Source organism: Nomascus leucogenys, chromosome 13, assembly GCF_006542625.1.
Source record: "Nomascus leucogenys isolate Asia chromosome 13, Asia_NLE_v1, whole genome shotgun sequence".
Classification (NCBI taxonomy): Eukaryota; Metazoa; Chordata; class Mammalia; order Primates; family Hylobatidae; genus Nomascus; species Nomascus leucogenys.
The window spans coordinates 33,428,052-33,449,553 of record NC_044393.1 but is presented as its reverse complement, the minus strand read 5'-3'; the positions used below and the strand labels follow the sequence as shown (position 1 = coordinate 33,449,553).

Here is a 21,502-nt window from a genome sequence, read left to right as displayed (position 1 = left end):
ACGGGATCTTGTAGAAAGCTTGGATGTGGACAGCAGAGGGGGCTGGTGCTCCAGGCTGGGAGGACAGCACAGGCAAAGGTGTGCCACTGCTGTCTGGGAGCTTCCCCTCCCTCCTTGGGTCCTCTTGGCACGCCTGGAGTGGGCCTCGCCTGTGCTATTAGTCAAGTCAGCTTCCTGGGGGAGGGAACGGAGTCCAAGGCCCCCAGAAGGGAGGGGGCGGAGTGGGACTGCTAGGGGATCTGACTGCGTTACACCCCAGGAGTGGCTCCTCCCAGAGAGGAAAAGGAGGTGACCAGAAAGGCAACTGAGCATTGGGTTCGCTCCGTGAAGGTATAAGGAAGGAAGTCCCAGCCCTGTGAGGGAATTCCGTGTGTGGGAACCGTGGGGAGGAGCTGCCAGGATTCAGGAGTTTCCTGGGTGAGGCGTGGCCACAACTGGCACTCCTGCTTTGTACTAGAAGGAAGGAGTATGGAGTTAAAGACTGCAGTGTGAACTGAGGAATCCTGGACAGGCCGCTTGCTGCAGAGGACCCAGTCCAGATCCCAGGAGAGCCCCTCTGCCCCTTCGGACCTCGTCTCCCATCTACAAAACGTGGAGATTGGCCCAGTTGACGTGTCTCTACAAAAAGGTGCATATACCACTGGTGAGTTCAGTTGATACCTAGTGGGGGAATCTTTTCCCTTTTTAAATTTTCATAGTCATGTATTAATTCTCATGTGAATTAGACAAAAATAACAATGTCACCAAACCTGCCATTTCACGATAATGATCAGTAACCCTTAGTGGTGCTTACCGTATGCTGGGACTGTTGGAAACAGCATAAACTCACCAGCATCCTTATATCTCATTACAAACCACGGAGTTCATACTATCACTATCCCCTACTTACAGATGAGGAGATGAGGCAGAGAGAGGCAAAGCCACTTGCCCATGGTCACCCAGATTGTAAGCAGCAGAGCCAGGGTCAAACTCAAACAGCTGGCTCCAGAGCCTCACTCCTGGCATCTCCCATATTACTGCTCAGACTAAGGATAGATAGAAGAAAGCTGTTAGTAACAGCACAGGTGGGCTGCCACTGGTAGCTGGCAAAGGGGTAAACAGATGGCAGAATGGTTCTGGAGGGCTGGAGGAAGTGGTCTCCAAAGGCCACCTAGAGAGTGATATAATTTCAGGAGGAAAAAAAGCCAGATTGAAATCTTATTTCAGGTAACCATATATTTGCATCAGATAATATGTTTACATGGTTCACAAATCAAAACTCTTATTAAAAGATATACAGAGGCAGGGCCGGGTGCAGTGGCTCACACCTGTAATCCCAGCACTTTGGGAGGCTGAGGAGGGTGGATCACAAGATCAGGAGATTGAGACCATCCTGGCTAACACGGAGAAACCCCGTCTCTACTAAAAATACAAAAAATTAGCCGGGCGTGGTGGTGGGCGCCTGTAATCCCAGCTACTTGGGAGGCTGAGGCAGGAGAATCACTTGAACCCAGGAGGTAGAGGTTGCAGTGAGCTGAGATTGTGCCACTTCACTCCAGCCTGGTGACAGAGTAAGACTCTGTCTCAAAAAAAAAATATATATATATATATACAGAGGCATCACCAACATCACTGCAGTCCCTGTGTGTCCTTCAAGGGTTGCTTTGTGCAAGTACAAGCAAAGAAAACATGTTTCTCCTCCTTTTCTATGACCAAAAGGCAGTACACCTTTTCCTAGTTCCATTTACTTGCCTTGATTTTGTTTCAAGATTATCATTATAGCCTGGAGACCTTTCCTTATCAGTCACCAAGATCCGCTTTCCTTATTCCTGATTCCTTTAAACAGGTATGTGGTATTCCAGCAGGTCCCTTTAATTAGCCCCCTCTCTGTCGGTAGCCACCCAGGAGAAAATTTTCCATAACTTGCTATTACCAACAAGATCACAATCTATAATAACTTTGTACATGAGTCATTTTGTCAGGCTTTGGGACAATCTCATGGTGAGAAATGGCACTTGGAGTAGTTTTCCTATTGTGAATGAAGGTGATAATATTTTCATGTGTTTAAAGCTTATTTGTACCTTTTTCTCTGAATTGTTCCTATCCTTGGCCCTCTTCTATATGGGGTCTCTTTGTTCTTGATTTTTAAAAACTCTTTATATATTAGGAATGTCACGCACGTCTGTGTGAAGAGACCACCAAACAGGCTTTGTGTGAGCAACAAGGCTGTTTATTTCACCTGGGTGCAGGCGGGCTGAGTCCAAAAAGAGAGTCAGTGAAGGAAGACAGGGGTGGGGCAGTTTTATAGGATTTGGGTAGGTAGTGGAAAATTACAGTCAAAGGGGGTTGTTCTCTGGCGGGCAGGGGCAGGGGTCACAAGGTGCTCAGTGGGGGAGCTTCTGAGCCAGGAGAAGGAATTTCACAAGGTAATATCATCAGTTAAGGCAGGAACCGGCCATTTTTACTTCTTTTGTGATTCTTCAGTTTCTTCAGGCCATCTGGATGTATACATGTAGGCTTGGGCTCAGAGGCCTAACAAGGAAGATGATGAGCCCTTTGTCTGTGATTTATATGGCAAATATTTTCCCCATGTTTTCATTTAACTTTTGACCTTGCTGTTGGTATCTTTTGCAGAAGCTGCTTTGTTTGCTTTTGTATGTTGGATTGAACTTTTCTTTCATGAATCATGGTTAGGAAAGGCTTCCCTTATTTTCTGCTAATAAAAAGCCAGCTTGGGCCAGGCGTGGTGGCTCACACCTGTAATCTCAGCACTTTGGGAGGCCGAGGCAGTCAGATCACCTGAGGCCAGGAGTTCGAGACCAGCCTGACCAACATGGTGAAACCCTGTTTCCACTAAAAATACAAAATTAGCTGGCATGGTGGCATGTGCCTGTAATCCCAGCTATTTGGGAAACTGAGGCAGGAGAATCACTTGAGCCCAGGAGGCAGAAGGTCACTGAGCCGAGATCATCCCATTGCACTCCAGCCTGGGCTAAAAGAGCAAAATTCTGTCTCAAAGAAAAAAAAAAGCCAGCTTGTTCACAGGAAGGGGAGTAATAAGAGAAAACCCTGGGCCCCAGGTCCCAGCATCTTGCTAGGTGGTGAAGTTGAAATTACTCACCTGGTGTCCTTCTCTGCTAGCCCTGCTGCAGGCTGATCTGGGGAAGCCTCTGGCCCAGGGCAGATACCGCCATGGCCTTCCTGATGCACCTGCTGGTCTGCATCTTCGGGATGGGCTCCTGGGTGACCATCAATGGGCTCTGGGTAGAGCTGCCGCTGCTGGTGATGGAGCTGCCCGAGGGCTGGTACCTGCCCTCCTACCTCACGGTGGTCATCCAGCTGGCCAACATTGGGCCCCTCCTGGTCACCCTGCTCCATCGCTTCCGGCCCAGCTGTCTTTCCGAAGTGCCCATCATCTTCACCCTGCTGGGCGTGGGAACTATCACCTGCATCATCTTTGCCTTCCTCTGGAATATGACCTCCTGGGTGCTGGACGGCCATCACAGCATCGCCTTCTTGGTCCTCACCTTCTTCCTGGCCCTGGTGGACTGCACCTCTTCGGTGACCTTCCTGCCGTTCATGAGCCGGCTGCCCACCTACTATCTCACCACCTTCTTTGTGGGTGAAGGACTCAGCGGCCTCTTGCCTGCCCTGGTGGCTCTTGCCCAGGGCTCGGGTCTCACTACCTGCGTCAATGTCACTGAGATATCAGACAGCGTACCAAGCCCTGTACCCACAGGGGAGACTGACATCGCACAGGTACCCAGCATCACCCAGAGCCATCTCAGCACTTGGCTTGATCACAAATGTAGGGCAGGGAAAATCTGCTCCCCTCCATCCTTCTAGGTTCTTTGGTCGGTCTATGAGTTAAACTGACATAAGCCAGATCAACAGCAGGAAACTCATTTTAATTACTTACATACATATGCATGGGAGTCCCCCAAAAATACGAGACTCAAAAAAAGGCCAGATGCTTTCAGCTTATATAGCATCCTGAGCTACAAAAGGGAATAGGGGCTTGGGGCTACTGCAGGATGGTGGAGACAAATTATGGCAGGGTGAAGGGAGGAAACTTATGGTGAATAAACATTGCACTGCTATGCAAATAAAAGTTCCTCAGGTGATAAAGGCCGTCACCTTTCTCTTTGTGGTTCAGATACCTCTTCTTGGTACAGATAAGATAGCTTTACTAATAAAAATTTCCTTTAGATGTAAACTTACCTTACAAAATAGCAACTTTTCAGAGCTACTCCTTAGCCTGCAATTTTTCAAAATAACCAGCTAGAAATAAATAATATGCCAAGAGGTCAATTTTGGGGTGGCATATTCTGGCCTCCTACAGTCATATTTTGGGATGGCATGTCCTGAGGGCCCTTGTTTCCTAGACGGTGGGTGGAGCAGTGTTCTTCCTTAGGTAGGGGATTCTCCCCTTAGGTGGGGGCTCTCCCCTTAGGTGGGGGCTCCCCTGCTCAGTCTCCAGCTAGCTCCTCCTCTGAACATGTTTGTGGTTGCCACTGCTGTGGGGTAGCAGAGTTATAAAAGGTGTAGCTTCCAAGTCAGAAAGCACCAGGTGGAGTCTGGCTTTGCCACATTCTCCCTGTGACCCTCAGGTAAGGGACGAAGCATTCTGATACATCAGTTCCCTCTAAAATGGGGGATGATGGTCCCCACTGCACAGGCCTGTTAGGAGGCACAGGGGCTTATCCATGCACAGTGCCTGTGCTCCGTGGGCAGTCAGTATGAGCAGTCATTATTGCCACCTTATTAGTTATGTTTATTTATTAATTATCTATTAATAATAACAGGTGATCTGTATTCTGTATTATCACTGTCATGATTATTGTTCTGCAGTCTGATCCCCTCCCCTGACTAGGGATCTGACTGACCTGTCTTGTCCCTTGCAGGGAGTTCCCAGAGCTTTGGTGTCTGCCCTCCCCGGAATGGAAGCACCCCTGTCCCACCTGGAGAGCCGCTACCTCCCCGCCCACTTCTCACCCCTAGTCTTCTTCCTCCTGCTATCCATCATGATGGCCTGCTGCCTCGTGGCGTTCTTTGTCCTCCAGCGTCAACCCAGGTGCTGGGAGGCTTCCGTGGAAGACCTCCTCAACGACCAGGTCACCCTCCACTCCATCCGGCCACGGGAAGAGAATGACTTGGGCCCTGCAGGCACGGTGGACAGCAGCCAGGGCCAGGGGCATCTAGAGGAGAAAGCAGCCCCCTGCTGCCCGGCCCACTTGGCCTTCATCTATACCCTGGTGGCCTTCGTCAACGCGCTCACCAACGGCGTGCTGCCCTCTGTGCAGACCTACTCCTGCCTGTCCTATGGGCCAGTTGCCTACCACCTGGCCGCCACCCTCAGCATTGTGGCCAACCCTCTTGCCTCGTTGGTCTCCATGTTCCTGCCTAACAGGTGTGCCCTCATCTGGTCCTAGGGAATCCTAGTGGGGGAACACTTCATTTCAGAACCCAGAATTCCAAACGCACCTACTGGGCTGTACATGTTTTGGGAGCACCTCGGTCCAAATCCCAGCTCCGCCACGTGTAAGACAAGTCACTTCAGTGCTCTGTGCCTCAGGGATATTTATTGGAAAATGGGAGTAGTAACAGTTCCACCTCCTAGGACTGCTGGAAGCATGATATGAGCTGATTCTATAAAGCTCTTGGAGCGGTGCCTGGCACGTGGCAGGTCCAGCCTAAGTGTTGATCATCATTGTCATCAGTCCATGAGGAGGGGCAGACAGTCACTAGGGTTCCCATTTATAAGGGGAAACCCTGAGGCTTGGAGAAAGAGCTTGACCTGGTCTAATTCCCAGGATTTTGGCCCTGCCTTCCTGCCTCTAACCTCCTGCTGGTTCCCTTAGAGCCACAGTTCTAGAAGAATGGCTGGGCAAGTTGATAAAATGCAGATTGAACCAGCCTAGACTGGGACCTGAGATTTCAATTTTTAGTAAGGAACCCAGAAGGTTCTGAGGCAGGGGCTTCAGACCCCTGTGGGAGAAATACCACCTCGGGATCTTGACATTTGAGGTAGGTCCTACAGCCTCGTATCCACGCTGGCCTGCCTGCCCTCCCTGGCCTGCTTACACCCACTCTCCCAGCCCAGAAGGAGGACAGTGAGGACAGAAGAGCTTGACAGAAAGCTTGCCAGGAAGCTGGATTTTCTACCTTGGGACCTAGAAACTGGAAAGAGGATGGAGGATTTGAGGGAAGCAGGACCAAAGGCCCAGACCTGCAAATCCAAGAAACCCCAAATATTAGAATTACAGAATCTAAGTCATGGAATCCAAGAATCTTGGAGCAGAAAGAGTCTTTAAGGGTATAGGCAGAACTCTGTCTGTTTTTACCCAGGGTGTGGACCAGTCTTGGGGTTCTGGAAATTGGGATCCCAGGGACAAGGACCTCTGAAGAAGGACAGTGGTCCCAGATGTAGGTTTGCATGGAAGGCCACCTGTAGAGAGATGCTCCTAGCAGCAACAAGCCAACTGCCAGGACCCCTGGAGATCAGCAAACTCCACATTGCAGAGGCAGGTAGCTGAGGCCAGACGGGGAGGGGTCCCCTGAGGAGGCACAGCAAACCCTACTGTGCCAATGCCCGATCCAGCCATCTTCACTTCAGCCCAGCTTCCTGGCTGAGGCTGAGGGTGTGTTGCAGGAGGAAATGGCAGCAGGTAAACACCAGGCGGGCCCACAGCTGAGCCAGGCCCTGCATGCTCTGCTCCTGGAGGTCACGCAGCCTTGCAAAACTCCGATTTGGAGGCTCAGAGACCAGTCTCAGCTTAAACAGTAGAACTGGGATTTGAACCAGGACCATCCGGTGCCAGAGTCCATTCTGTTTTTCTTGCTGGGATGCCAGGCCCTGCCGTTAATGCTGGGGATGACTCAGGCCAGCCGTGCCCACTCAGGAGCCTCCCTGACCCACTTGAGCCAGGCAACCTGGAATTTTCCACATGGGTCTAAACTAACTCTGGAGACACTGGCCATCCACATGGCACCCAGGGGGGTGGGGGGTCAGAGGTCAGGCTTCTCACCTCCACTCACCTCCCCCACTTTCCTCTAGGTCTCTGCTGTTCCTGGGGGTCCTCTCCGTGCTTGGGACCTGCTTCGGGGGCTACAACATGGCCATGGCGGTGATGAGCCCCTGCCCCCTCTTGCAGGGCCACTGGGGTGGGGAAGTCCTCATTGTGAGTATCCGGCCGGTGGGGCTGCTCCCGCTCCGTACCCCTCACCTCCTAGCCAAGGCCTGGGAGAGCCTGGGCGCAGCCCTTTCCCGCGAGCAGAGTCTGTGGGGCTCTCCCGGGAAGCCCAGGTGGGAGAAGTGCCCCTTCCTCATTTGGGAGTGGAGGCTTAGGGAATCGAGCTGACTGGTAGGCCTCTTCCCACCATGTGTACCTCAGCAGTGGCCTTCTCTCAAGGGCCCTTGACTTGATCATGGGCACATGAACCCAGAAAAGCCATTGGATTCTCCTTTGCCCCCGGCGGTCAACTCATGGGACCCGTCAGCCCCGCAGGATCACTCCCAGAAGGCTCTCCTTGCACCTAGAGAGTATTCCATGGGTTTCCCTGAGCCCTGTGAGAGTTCTTTGCCCTGGCGCTCGCCCCGCAAGCCCCGTCACTCTGCATCTCTTCCCTCCCGTCCCCGCAGGTGGCCTCGTGGGTGCTTTTCAGCGGCTGCCTCAGTTACGTCAAGGTGATGCTGGGCGTGATCCTGCGCGACCTCAGCCGCAGCGCTCTCTTGTGGTGCGGGGCGGCGGTGCAGCTGGGCTCGCTGCTCGGAGCGCTGCTCATGTTCCCTCTGGTCAACGTGCTGCGGCTCTTCTCGTCCGCTGACTTCTGCAATCTGCACTGTCCCGCCTAGGCAGGCCACCAACCCCGCCCCCATCGCTAACGGACGGAACTGGGGTCCAGAGAGGCAAGGTCACAGAGCAAGTGGCAGGAACAGGGAGGCAGAGCCTGAGTAATTGAATCATGAACGCAAGTGCCCACTAGGGACTGTGGGGAAGATGGGACCTGGAAATGCAAGATGCAGTTCTATCCCCAACTCTGTGTCACAGTACCTGTGACTACCAGTTCAGATCTCCTTTGCTTTGACTCTCAAGAGAGGACTGATTTGCAGCATCTAGCTGGAGGCAGGCCCAAGGGTGTTAGAAGGGAAACAGCTGGGAGGGCGAGCTGTCCCTTCAGGCTGTGTGACCTTGGGAAAGTCACTTGGCTTCTCTGTGCCTATTTCTTCGTGCATGCAATGGGGATTACAGTAAGTACCAACTACCTCACAGGCATGGCACGGAGACAAAAGGAAGAAGCAGCCGGCATCAAGCAAGCCCTCCTGGGCCACCTGCTGATCTGACAGTCCATCGTAGTAACAAGAGTGGCAGTCTGCACAACCTAGAAGTGGCCAGAAGGGTTGAGACAGGCCCCTGCCCTCTCTCCTTTGCCCCTCAGTCTCACAGAGGGGTTTCTACAAGACAAGCAGCTAGCGGTAGAATCTTGGATATCTTGGCTTTCGGATTCTCAGTGTGGAGGGACATAGTACCCCACACACCCCTTCCTGTCATCCTTCCTGGCCCATAAAGCCCACTTGTTGGAGAGTAAGTACCCTCCTGGAAGCAGGGAGAGATGACTTGCCAGTGGGGCTGGGGAAGGCCCATCCCTGAGCCTCTGAAAGTGAACTCCCCGACCAGGCTGGGGACCAGACACGCAGAACCCCTGGAAGTATTCTCTCAAATGGAGGTGGCAGAGGTGATTGTTATTTAGTTTTAGTTTTTGTTTTTCATTTTTTTTAAATAAAGACATTCCCTGCTTTTACACTCAGATCTTCCTTCAAAGGAGAAGTTCAGGCATGGCACAGTGGCTCACACCTGTAATCCCAGCACTTTGGGAGGCCAAGGCGGGCAGATCACTTGAGGCCAGGAGTTCAAGATCAGCCTGGCCAACATGGCAAAAACCCATCTCTACTAAAAATACAAAAATTTGTTGGTCATGGTGGCATATGTCTGTAGTCCCAGCTACTCAAGAGGCTGAGAATTGCCTGAACCCTGGAGGTGGAGGTTGCAGTGAGCTGAGATCGTGCCACTGCCCTCCAGCCTGGGTGACAGAGCAAGACTCTGACTCAAAAATAATAATTTTAAAAAGAAGTTTAATGTGAACTCCCAAAATGTGTAATTAGTTTTCACTTGGTTCTAAGCTCAAGGCTGAGCTCAGAAATGAACAGAATCAAGTGCTTAGAGGATGTCTGGTTCTGGGGCTTTTTTTTTTTTTTTTTTTTTTTTTGAGATGGAGTCTTTCTCTGTCACCCAGGCTGGAGTGCCGTGGTGCGATCTCAGGTCACTGCGACCTCTGCCTCCCAGATTCAAGTGATTCTCCTGCCTCAGCCTCCTGAGTAGCTAGGATTACAGGTGCCCACCGCCACACCCGGCTAATTTTTTTTTGGAAGCAGAGTCCTGCTGTTGCTCAGGCTGGAGTGCAGTGGTGTGATCCCAGCTCACTGCAACCTCTGCCTCCCAGGTTTAAGTGACTCTCCTGCCTCTCAGTCTCCTGAGTAGCTGGGAATACAGGTGCGCACTACCACACCCAGCATATTTTTTGTATTTTCAGTAGAGATGAGGTCTCATCATGTTGCTCAGGCAGGTCTCAAACTCCTGAGTTCAGGCAATCTGCCTACCTTGGCCTCTCAAAGTGCTAAGATCATAAGAGTTAGCCACTGCGCCCGGCCCCTGGGACTTTGTTTTAGAGGTTTCGTTTGCTTGCCACCACCACACTTCCCTTCCCTGTTAATTTATTGTGAATAGGTAATACAGTCATGTGTTTCAAAAAATCAGAAAATATAAGGTGTACAGAGAAAAGTTTTCAACCCTTTCCTCTCCCTCATCTGCGCAGTTTCTCTTAACACACACACGCACACACGCGCACATGCACACACACACGCACACACACTCACGCACACACATGCACATGCACACACACACACACGAGCACTTTTATCATTCCCTGTTTACCCTTCCAGAGATTATACAAATGGCAAATACAGTCTTCTCAGACCTTTTTTACAGAAAAAGTAGTAAACTGTTGTGCACCGTGCACTTTTCATTCAACAATGAAAACAGGCTCCTTGTTTTTTGTCATGGCTGTGTAGTATTCTCTTGTGTGGAGATGCCACATTTATTTAACCAGTCCTCTGTAGAAAGACATTTGAAGTGTTGGAGACAAAATTAAAGATCTGATCCAGAAAACCTTTCCACAAAAGTAGAAGAGAAAACAGTTTTATTATTAAATAAGCATTAAACCAGACTGCAGTGGGCATCACAGGCAATCCACAAAAGAGATTACAAAGAGAAATAAACTTCACCCCCCTATATAACCAAGCAGGTATTACCTATTGCATACATGTCCTCGAATAATAGCTAGGGCCGGGGTGGTGGCTCATGCTTGTAATCCCAACACTTTGGGAGGCCAAAGCAGGCAGATCACTTAATTGTCAGGGGTTAGAGACCAGCTTGGCCAACATGGCGAAACCCTATCTCTACAAAAAATACAAAAATCAGCCGAGCGTGGTGGTGCATGTTTGTAATCCCAGCTCGAGAGGCTGAGGCGGGAGAATTGCTTGAACCTGAGAGGCAGAGGTTGCAGTGAGCTGAGATGGCGCCACTGTACTCCAGCCTGGACAACAGAGCAAGACTCTGTCTCAAAAAAAAAAGTAGTCCTCAAGTCAGATGACTGCACAACACGATTTGCAACTTATTTCATCCCGAATTCACCTGGTAATTGGAGTGGCCATCTGTGTGTTAGCTAGTTGTCTTTATCCAGAGAAAATATAAACTCACATCTTTATGATAGGTGATAGATTGTTTTGCAACTTGGAGCCAGGCACTGAAGTTAGGCTCCCATCCGCCCATGGAGACTGGATGAGAAGGGTGCTATCTTGATGTTAACCTTCCAAAGAGATGGCTCCTAGGTCGTTGGGGAAACATTCCTGGCTTGTAAAACTGGCAGGAGGCTCATCTGGCTTTTAAAAAGACTCATATCTTAAAGGAACAGAGAAATAATTGAGAAGTTTTCTCAAGCGTTTGCTCTAGAGTGTTTAAGAACAGGAAACGGGCTGTTTCTTTCCCTTTTCTGCACCAGGGAGAATTATTTTAGTTTCTGTATTTGCCCTTACAAGGGCCTTTGGGTTTCCAGTCAGTCCCTCCCAGGAAGGATGTTGGAGTGGATAATGATCAAGGAGTTTCTCTGTACTGATATAGGAAGTTGCCCCAGAATTAATTATACGGTGCACACACACAAAGGAGATGCAGAAAAGCATGTGGAGTGTGGCGCTATCCATGCTGATGTGGTTTGTCAAGGACTGAGTGGAGGGTGCATTGGCATTTGGAAAAGGCTCCTCTCTGGTTTTGCTTTCATGCACCATCCTTGCAGGTCTTTAGCCTTTAAGGTACCGTGCAAGACCCAGCTCTTCTCAGCCTTGTCAGCACATGCAGATGAGAAAAGCACCTCCCCCCTAGGATTGCTGTAAGGATGCACTGAGCTAGTATGTGCAAAGTGCTTGGCACCGCACTGGCAAATAGTAAGTGCTCAATAAATATCATTAAAAAGCTGTCTCACTCTGGGAGGAGATCCACCACAGACGCTTGATGTCCCCAGACTACACTCTGCCTGCCCCCGCCCCACTCCCAACTGAAATGCAGTTTTAAGGCAGGCCTGAGACACGTGATGCTCCTACAGACACCAAGTGACCAGCTAGGTAAATTCTCTGAAGAATGAGACCAGGGCTGGATGTGGTGGTGGTTTACACCTGTAATCCCAGCACTTTAGGAGGCCAAGGCAGGTGGATCACCTGAGGTTGGGAGTTCGAGACCAGCCTGATCAACATGGAGAAACTCCGTCTTTACTAAAAATACAAAATTAGCCAGGCATGGTGGTACATGCCTGTAATCCCAGCTACTTGGGAGGCTGAGGCAGGAGAATCACTTGAACCTGGGAGGCGGAGGTTGCGGTAAGCCAAGACCATGCCATTGAACTCCAGCTTGGGTATCAGGAGTGAAACTCCGTCTCCAAAAAAATAAAAAAAAAGAGAGAGAGAGATCAAAACTCCAGACTCAGTCCCAGGGGTGGGCTTTCCCAAGAATGCCCCTGCAAGCTGGCATCTCAGGGCAGGTAGGAGGGAAGAAGTGTGAGGTAAGCCAGAAGGTGACTTCAAGGAGGAAACTGCACTTTTGAAGGCCAAGGGATAGAGCCAGCAGGGTGCATTCCAGGGCCTGATGGAAGCCAGGATGGGGACCCAGAGAGACAGACAGAGTACCTTGGAAGCCAAGATCATGGAGAGATGGAGGGCTGCTTTGGCCTGCGTGACATTGAAAGGGACCACACCAGATGCAAGCAGGCTCAGAAGCCACTGCAGCCATCCTGGAGAGAAATAACATCACCCTGGGCAAAGAGTGTAACCGCCCAAGGGGTTCACTTTGCAGGCTGCCTATTCATCAAGAGCCGATTCATCAAGACAGGAGAATTACAATAGAGAAAGAGTAATTCACACAGAGCCAGCTGTGCAGGAGACTGGAGTTTTATTACTCAAATCAGTCTCTCCGAGCATTTGGGGAGAAGAGTTTTTAAGGATAACTTGGTGGGTGGGGAGAAGCCAGTGCACCAGGAGTACAGATTGGTCAGGGATGAAATCACAGGGAGGTCGAAGCTGTCTTCTTGAGCTGAATCAGTTCCTGGGTGGGGGCCACAAGATCAGATGAGCCAGTTTATTGACATGGGTGGTGCCAGCTGATCCCTCAAGTGCAGGGTCTGAAAAATGTCTCAAGCACTGATGTTAGGAGTAGGTTAGGGAGGGTCAGAATCTTGTAGCCTCCAGCTGCATGATTCCTAAACCAAAATTTCTAATCTTGTGGCTAATGTTAGTCCTACAAAGGCAACTTAGTCCCCAGGCAAGAAGGAGGTCTGCTTTGGGAAAGGGCTGTTTAAAGTATAAACTAAGTTTCTCCCAAGGTTAGTTCAGCTTATGCCCAGGAATGAACAAGGACAGCTTGGAGGTTAGAAGCAAGATAGAGTAGGTTAAGTTAGACCTCTTACTGTGGGCCAGCCATGGTGGCTCACGCCTGTAATCCCAGCACTTTGGGAGGCTGAGGCAGGTAGATCACCTGAGGTTGGGAGTTCAAGGCCAGCCTGACCAACACGGAGAAACCCTGTCTCTACTAAAAATACAAAAATTAGCCGGGCATGGTGACGCGTGCCTGTAATCCCAGCTACTCAGGAGGCTGAGGCAGGAGAATGGCTTAAACCCAGGAGATGGAGGTTGCAGTGAGCCAAAAACACAACATTGCACTCCAGCCTGGGCAACAAGAGCGAAACTCTGTCTCAAAGGAAAAAAAAAAGATCTCTCACTGTCTCAGTCGTAATTTTGCAAAGGTGGTTTCAAGAGGGACCTGCACTGGGCGTGGTGCACTGGGCCAACCTACCACATAGACCAAAATGTTCTTCTTTTTGATCTCCTAAGAATGTTTTTCAGGATATTGGTCACCAACTGAACAAAGGGACTCTGCAGGAAAAGGACAGAATGACCCTCCCTCTCTCCCGGGCTGACAGGTGGGAGCTGAGAGGAAATGCATGTGAGGAGACAGGGTGGGGGCTCAGTCTCTGCCCTGAGAACCCACAGCAAGAGTGACTGTTCCAGCTTAAAGCTGCCCACTCAAACCTCCAAAGTGGAGGTCCCCAGGAGACACACCCTCCTGTCATTTTGCTGGGGTGGTGTATTCTGGGAGACTTTTTTGTTTTATTTTATTTTAATTATTTGAGATGCAGTCTCACTCTATCACCCAGGCTGGAGTGCAGTGGCACAATCTCAGCTCACTGCAACCTCCACCTCCTGGGTCCTCCTGCCTCCGCCTCCCAAGTAGCTGAGATTACAGGTACTGCCACCACACTTGGCTAATTTTTGTATTTTTAGTAGAGACGGGGTTTCGACATGTTGGTCAGGCTGGTCTCGACCTCCTGGCCTCAAGTGATCTGCTCACCTAAGGCCTCCCAGTGTTGGGATTACAGGCGTTAGCCACTGCGCTGGACCACTGGGAGGCTTTTGGAACTGCCTGGAAACCAGAGCCAGAAGAGTGAAGCCTGTGGCAGGGGGACCTACCCACCCTGGCTCCCTGCTGTGCTTGACCCGGTCAGCCCTGCCCTAGATTTGGGCAAATCTAGACCCAGCTCAGGAATCCTGGCCCCAGACCCAGTCTCTGCCTTGCCCTGCCCTGTCCTTCCCTGGTTTAGGGAGAACCCTCTGCCTCTCAGGGCGCACCGCTTCCAGTGGCCGTGGCATGACTTATACCTTTTAACACTCTCTCTGCGATGGCCTGTGGGTCTGCATGTGTGTCCCCGGCCTTGCAAATGGGGTTGTGTGCTGACAGTGGTCCTTGCTCTTCAAGTCTCTGAGCTCCAAGAGGGAGGACCCGACTTTGAATTGTTCACTCTGAACAACCGCCACCCCCCTCCCCCGCCCACCCCTGAGGCTAAGCCTCAGATAGGAGTTAGGCAGGACTAGTTTCACAAGGTACAGGTCACAAAGACCTTATTGATAAAACAAGATGCAGTAAAGAAGCTGGCCAGATCCCGCCAAAACCAAGACGGTGATGAAAGCAACCTCTGGTCCTCCTCACTGCTCATTATAATATATATGCTAATTATAATATACTGGCATGCTAAGAGACACTCCCACCAGCGCATGACAATTCACAAATGCCATGGCAACAGTCGGAAGCTACCCTATATGGTCTAAAAGGGGATGTGCTGGCAGGCGCCTGTAGTTCCAGCTACTCAGGAGGCTGAGGCCTGAGAATTGCTTGAATCCAGGAGGTGGAGGTTGCAGTGAGCTGAGATCACACCACTGCACTCCAGCCTGGGCGACAGAGCAAAACTCCATCTCAAAAGAATGGCACAGGCCAGTGTCCTCTCTCAGAGTTCAGTGGTTAGAATGTAAGACACAAATTTTCTCCTCTTGATGGGGAAAAATATTACCATTGAGAGAATAAAGGTGAATAGCACTGCTAGTTGCCACAATATCCATTCTCCTGTTTCTTTCATAGTCATAGAAGCCCTGACTTTTCACTGGGCACAAGGCAGCCCAGAGGAAAGACCACATTTCCCAGGCTTCCTTCTGGCCAGGATGGCCACGTGACTACATTTAGACAAATGAGATGTGATAAAGAATAATGTGTGTAAATTCTAGGTTGTTGTATACTTAAAAGGCCCTCTACTTCCCATTTTCCCCTTCTTGCTGGCGGGAAACAAATGTAATGGCTAAATCTGGAGCAGCTGTCTTGGACCACGAGGAGGAAGCCAACAGTTGAAAATAATACATATGCATATACACACTCACTCACACAGGATGTGGACTGGAAAGATATATACCAAAATGTTAGCCTAGTTAGCTCTAGGGGAGGGGAGGAATCTCAGGTGATTATTTTTTCTTCTTGGTTCCTTTCCTTTCCTTTCCTTTCCTTTCCTTTCTTCTTTCTTTCTTTCAGACGCAGCTTCACTCTTGTCACCCAGGCTGGAGTGCAGTGGCACAATCAGCTCACTGCAACCTCTGCCTCCTGGGTTCAAGCAATTCTCCTGCTTCAGCCTCCCGAGTAGCTGGGATTACAGATGCATGCCACCACACCCGGCTAATTTTTGTATTTTTAGCAGAGACAGGGTTTCACCATGTTGGCCAGGCTGATCCTGAACTCCTGACCTCAGGTGGTCCACCCGCCTCGGCCTCCCAAAGTGCTAGGATTACAGGCGTGAGCCACCGTGCCCAACTGGTACTTTGTTGTACTCTGAATTTTTCTTTGAACATGTTTCAAAATCCAACATAAATAAAGAAAAGTAAGAAAAGAAGAGTCCTATAAATAGATCCTATTGTTTAATTCACCTACATTTGCTTCAGATGAGCCTCCAGAGGTCACATACACACACACTTGGACTTAGATTTTTTGGAATATTTGGCAGTATTTTCTGTGGGTTATGGAACTTTTTTTTCAGATGTTCTTTTTACTGAACAGAATGTCTTGGAGATGATCCCATGTCCTATGTATAGCGTGACCTCATTTCTTGTAACCAGCACAAAGCACTCCTTGGCTGGGCATGCTAGGGTTTACTGGGTGGCCCCTGTTGGTGGACATCTGCACTGTTTCTGATGTTAAGCTACTGAAAGCAATGCAGCAGTGAACATCCTCATACCCGCCTCTCTGTGCACCTGAGTGAGGCTTTGGAGTCTCGCACATGGGTGATCTCTCATGTAGGTTCTCATCTGGCTTCCCTGCTTATTTGCTGCATAACCCTCAGGCAACTTACTGCGCATCTCTGAGTCTCTGCCTCTTCATCTGTAAAATAGGGAAAATAACAAGCCTGACCAATAAAATTATTGTGAAGATAATAACAACTGAAATTTATCACGTGTTTACTGCATGCCAGGCACTTTTCTAAGATTTCTATAAGATTTCTAAGATTTATATAAGAAAGATTTCCATTTCTTCAGTTTTCTAAGTGCCTCCCCTGAATTAACTAATTTAGTACTCACAACAGGATGACATGAGGTCATGCTTAGACAGCCGCCCTGAAAGTTTTTTAGAAGCTCCTGGCTTTCAGACGACCAGCATGAAATCCTCTGGATAAATTTTCCTATGGAAATGACTTCCATATGAAATACAGAAATAGCCTTCCACTGACTTCCTAGGGTTGGTGGATGTATTAGTCTATTTTCTCGCTCTAATAAAGACATACCTGAGGCCGGGCATGGTGGCTCATGCCTGTAATCCCAGCACTTTGGGAGGCCGAGGCACGTGGATCACGAGATCAGAAGTTCGAGACTAGCCTGGCCTACATAGTGAAACCCTGTCTCTACTAAAATACAAAAACTAGCCGGGTGTGGAGGCATGCACCTGTAGTCCTAGCTACTCAGGAGGCTGAGGCAGGAGAATCTCTTGAACTTGGGAGGCGGAGGTTGCAGTGAGCTGAGATGGTGCCCTTGCACTCCAGCCTGGGTGACAGAGCAAGACTCTGTCTCAAAAATAAAGTAAAATAAAATAAAGACATACCTGAGACTGGGTAATTTATAAAGGAAACAGGTTTAGTGGACTCACAGTTCCACATGGCTGGAGAGGCCTCACAATCATGACTGAAGATGAAGGAAGAGTCAAGGGACATCTTCCATGGTGGCAGGCAAGGGAACTCCCCCTGATAAAAACATCAGATCTCTTGAGATGTCTTCGTTATCACGAGAACAGCACAAGAAAATCCCGCCCCATAATTCAATTACCTCCCATAAAGTCCCTCCCATGACACGTGGGTATTATTACAATTCAAGGTGAGATGTGGGTAGGGACACAGAGCCAAACCATATCAGTGGACCTGTGGACCTTGTAAAGTGCAAACACTCACATTATCTGGTGTAAATTAATGGCCACACATTCCTCCCAACCCTTATCCACACCCCTTTGCAATGTGACTCTGCTATTCTTCCCATCCAAGGTGGAGTCTGTTTCTCCGCTGACTTGAATCTGAGTGAGCCATGTGACTTGCTTTGACCAATAGCGTGTGACATCATGTGGTTTTCAGAGCCTCTGCCTCAAGAGACCTTGCAGCTTCAGTCTTGGACTTGGACCGTTGGACCCTTGGGCCTCTATGTAAGGGATGATGTCTGACCTAACAGAGCAAGAGTGACCACAAGGAGGAGAACACAGACATTCCTGCTGACGATCAGCACCAATTGCCAGTCATGTGGATGAGGTCAGGTTGGACCTCCCAGCCCCCCGGCCCTCCTCTTAAATTTTTTGGAAGAGTTTGAGAAAGATTGGTGATAGTTCTTCTTTAAATGTGTGGTAGAATTCACCAGGGACTTGTCAAGGGTTTTTCTCTTTTGGATGGCTTTTGATCACTGCTTCATTACAGGTCTATAAAGATTTCCATTTCCTCATGACTCAGTTTTGGTATATCATGTGTATCTAGGAATCTGTCCCTTTCTTTCTTTCCTTTCTTTCTTTCTCTTTTTTTTTTTTTTTTTTTTTGACAGAATCTCACTCTGTCACCCAGGCTGGAGTCCAGTGGCACAATCTCGGCTCACTGCAACCTCCACCTCTCAGGTTCAAGCAATTCTCCTGCCTCAGCCTCCTAAGGAGCTAGGACTACAGGCGCGTGCCACCCATGCCAGGCTAATTTTTTGTATTTTTAGTAGAGACGGGATTTCACCGTGTTAGCCAGGATGGTCTCAATCTCCTGACCTTGTGATCTGCCTGCCTTGGCCTCCCAAAGTGCTGGGATTACAGGCGTGAGCCACCACACCTGGCCAGAATTTGTCCGTTTCATCTAGGTTCTCCAATTTGCTGGTACACAATTGTTCATAGTATTTTCTTGTAATTCTTTTTATTTCCATAAGGTCAGTAGTACTGTCCAAACTTCCATTCCTGATTTTAGTAATTTGAATCTTCTCTTCTTTTCTTAGCCAGTCTAACTAAAAGTTTGTCAATTTGATTAATCAATTTTTTTGTTTCTTTGATTTATCATTTTTTTATTTTTCATTTTTTTTGAGACAGGGTCTTGCTCTGTTGCCCAGGCTGGAGTGCAGTGGCATGATCTCAGTTCACTGCAACTTCTGCCTCCCAGGTTCAAGTGATTCTTCTGCCTCAGCCTCCCGCATAGCTGGGATTACAGGTGTGCACCACCAGGCTCAGCTAATTTTTGTGTTTTTCGTAGAGATGGGGTTTCACCATGTTAGCCAAGCTGGTCTTGAACTGCTGGTCTCAAGTGATCCACCTGCCTCTGCCTTCCAAAATGCTGGGATTATAGGCATGTGGTACCATGCCCAGCTTCATTGATTTTTTACCACTATTTTTCTATAGTCTATTTTGTTTACTTCCACTCCAATCTTAATTATTTTCTTCCTTCTGCTAGCTTTGGGTTTAGTTTGTGCTTCTTTCTCCAGTTTTTTTTATTTTTTATTTATTTATTTATTTATTTTTTTGAGACAGAGTCTCGCTCTGTTGCCCAGGCTGGAGTGCAGTGGCACGATCTCAGCTCACTGCAAGCTCTGCCTCCCAGGTTTATGCCATTCTCTGCCTCAGCCTCCGGAGTAGCTGGGATTACAGGTGCCCATCACCATGCCTGGCTAATTTTTGTATTCTTTCCGTAGTTCTTTAAGGTGTAGAGTTAGGTTGTTGTTTTGAGACCTTTCTCCCTTTTTTAAAATTTTTTTTATTTATTTTTTATTTTTTTCAGATGGAGTGTTACTCTGTCACCCAGGTTAGATTGCAGTGGCACGCTCTCAGCTCACTGCAACCTCTGCCTCCTGCATTCAAGCAATTCTCCTGCCTCAGCCTCCTAAGTAGCTGGGATTACAGGCGTGTGCCACCATACCCAGCTAATTTTTATATTTTAGTAGAGATGGGGTTTCACCATGTTGGCCAGGCTGGTCTCAAACTCCTGACCTCAAGTGATCTGCCTGCCTCAGCCTCCCAAAGTGCTGGGATTACAGGTGCGAGCTACCACGCCTGGCCTCTTTCTCTGTTTTTAGTGCAGGTCTTTACAGCTGTAAATTTTTCTGCTTTCACTGAATCACGTAAGTTTTGGTATGTTATTTTTTATTCTCATTCTCTCATGGTGTTTTCTAATTTCCCTTGTGATTTCTATTTTGACACATTAGTTGTTTGAGTGTTTTTAATTTTCACATATTTGTGAATTGTCTTGGTTTTCTTCTATTGATTTCTAGCTTCATTCCATTGTAGTCAGAGAAGGTACTTTGTATGATTTCAATCTTTTAAAATTTATTGTCCAGGTACGGTGGCTCACACCTGTAATCCCAGCACTCCGGGAGGCTGACTTAGGCAGATCACTTGAGGTCAGGAGTTCAAGACCAGCCTAGCCAACATGGTGAAACCCTGTCTCTACAAAAATACAAAAATTAGCTGGGTATGGTGGTGGGTGCCTGTAATCCCAGCTACTCTGGAGGCTGAAGCATGAGAATTGCTTGAACCCGGGAGGCTGAAGTTGCAGTGAGCTGAGATCATGCCACTGCACTTCAGCCTGGGCAATACTTCAGCCTGGAGAGCAAGACTCCATCTTAAAAAAAAAATAAAAGATAAAAAAATCATTGATGTTTGTTTTTGTTTTGTGGTCTAACATATAATCTGTCCTAAATAATTTTTCACGTACTCTTGAGAAGAATGTGTACTATCTTGTTGTTGTGTGAAATGTTCTATAGATGTCTTTTAGGTCTTATTGGTTTAGTGTTGTTCAAGTCTTCTATTGCCTTCTTTTTTTTTTTTTTTTTTTTTTAGACGGAGTTTCACACTTATTGCCCAGACTGGAGTGCAGTGGTGTGATCTGGGCTCACCAAAACCTCTGCCTCCCAGGTTCAAGGGATTCTCCTGCCTCAGCCTCCTGAGTCGCTGGGATTACAGGCATGTGCCACCACACCCGGCTAATTTTGTATTTTTAGTAGAGATGGGGTTTCTCCATGTTGGTCAGGCTGGTCTCGAACTCCTGACCTCAGGTAATCCACCCGCCTCGGCCTCCCAAAGGGCTGGGATTACAGGCATAAGCCACCACGCCCAGCCTCTATTGCCTTCTTTAGTCCTCTGCTTAGTTGTTCTATTCATTATTAAAAGTGGAGTTTTGAAGTCTCCAAATATTATTTTTGAATTGTCTATTTGCCCCTTCAATTCTGTCTGTTTTTGCTTCATATATGTTGGGGCTTTGTTGTTAGGGGCATATCTGTCTATAATTTTTATGTCTTCCCAATGGATCGATTGATCCTTTTACCATTATAAAATGTTCCTCTTTATCTTTTGTAACATATTTCACTTTAAAGTCTTTTTGCTGATATTAATATAGCAAATCAAGTTTTCTTATGGTTGTTGTTTGCATGATATATTTTGTTCATCCTTTAACTCCCAACCTACTTTTAACCTTTGAATCTTGAGTGTATCTTCTGCACACAGTATATAGTTGATCTTGGCTTTTTATTCAGTCAGGAAATCTCTCCCTTTTGACTTGATCCATTCACATTTAATGCTATCATTGAGAGAAGTTGGATTTATGTCTGCCATTTCACTTTTTATTTTCTATATGTCTCATGTCTTTTTTGTTCCTCTTTTCTTCCTTACACTAAATGAATATTTTCTAGTGTAGTATTTAAATTTCTGTTTTTTGGATTTTTTTGTTTGTTTTGTCTTTGTTTTTGTTTTTGAGACAGAATCTCACTCTGTCACCCAGGCTGGAGTGCAATGGCATGATCTCAGCTCACTACAACCTCCACCTCCCAGGTTCAAACAATTCTCCTGCCTCAGCCTCCCAAGTAACTGGGATTATAGGTGCCTGCCACCACACCCAGCTAATTTTTTGTATTTTTAGTAGGGAGGAGGTTTCGCCATGTTGGCCAGGCTGGTCTCGAACTCCTGACCTCAGGTGATCCACCTACCTCGGCCTCTCAAAGTGTTGGGACTACAGGTGTGAGCCACCATGCCCGGCCTTAAATTTCTTTAATAGCTTTTTCACTGTT

The 21,502-nt window shown here is 48.3% G+C and overlaps 1 protein-coding gene across 2 annotated transcripts; it reads left to right on the top strand.

Moving 5' to 3' along the window:
• The first annotated feature begins 342 nt into the window (after positions 1-342).
• Positions 343-8,781, top strand: SLC52A3 (solute carrier family 52 member 3). Of its 2 annotated transcripts, none has more exons than XM_003273456.4 (5): positions 343-643; positions 3,121-3,738; positions 4,884-5,389; positions 7,037-7,160; positions 7,622-8,781. In XM_003273456.4, exons 2-5 carry the CDS (start codon positions 3,172-3,174, stop codon positions 7,832-7,834), a joined length of 1,410 nt encoding a protein of 469 aa, XP_003273504.1. In that variant the 5' UTR covers positions 343-643; positions 3,121-3,171; the 3' UTR covers positions 7,835-8,781. The 2 variants fall into 2 exon arrangements, with proteins under 2 accessions (XP_003273504.1, XP_030682396.1); XM_030826536.1 differs by lacking the exon at positions 343-643 and adding an exon at positions 1,743-1,825.
• The last annotated feature ends 12,721 nt before the right edge of the window (positions 8,782-21,502 follow it).

Coding starts and splice junctions, on each gene's coding strand:
- SLC52A3 (XM_003273456.4), top strand. CDS start 3,172: ATGGCCTTCCTGATGCACCTGCTGGTCTGCATCTTCGGGATGGGCTCC. Junction 3,739..4,883: donor GGGAGACTGACATCGCACAG/GTACCCAGCATC, acceptor TGTCCCTTGCAG/GGAGTTCCCAGAGCTTTGGT. Junction 7,161..7,621: donor GGGGTGGGGAAGTCCTCATT/GTGAGTATCCGG, acceptor CCGTCCCCGCAG/GTGGCCTCGTGGGTGCTTTT.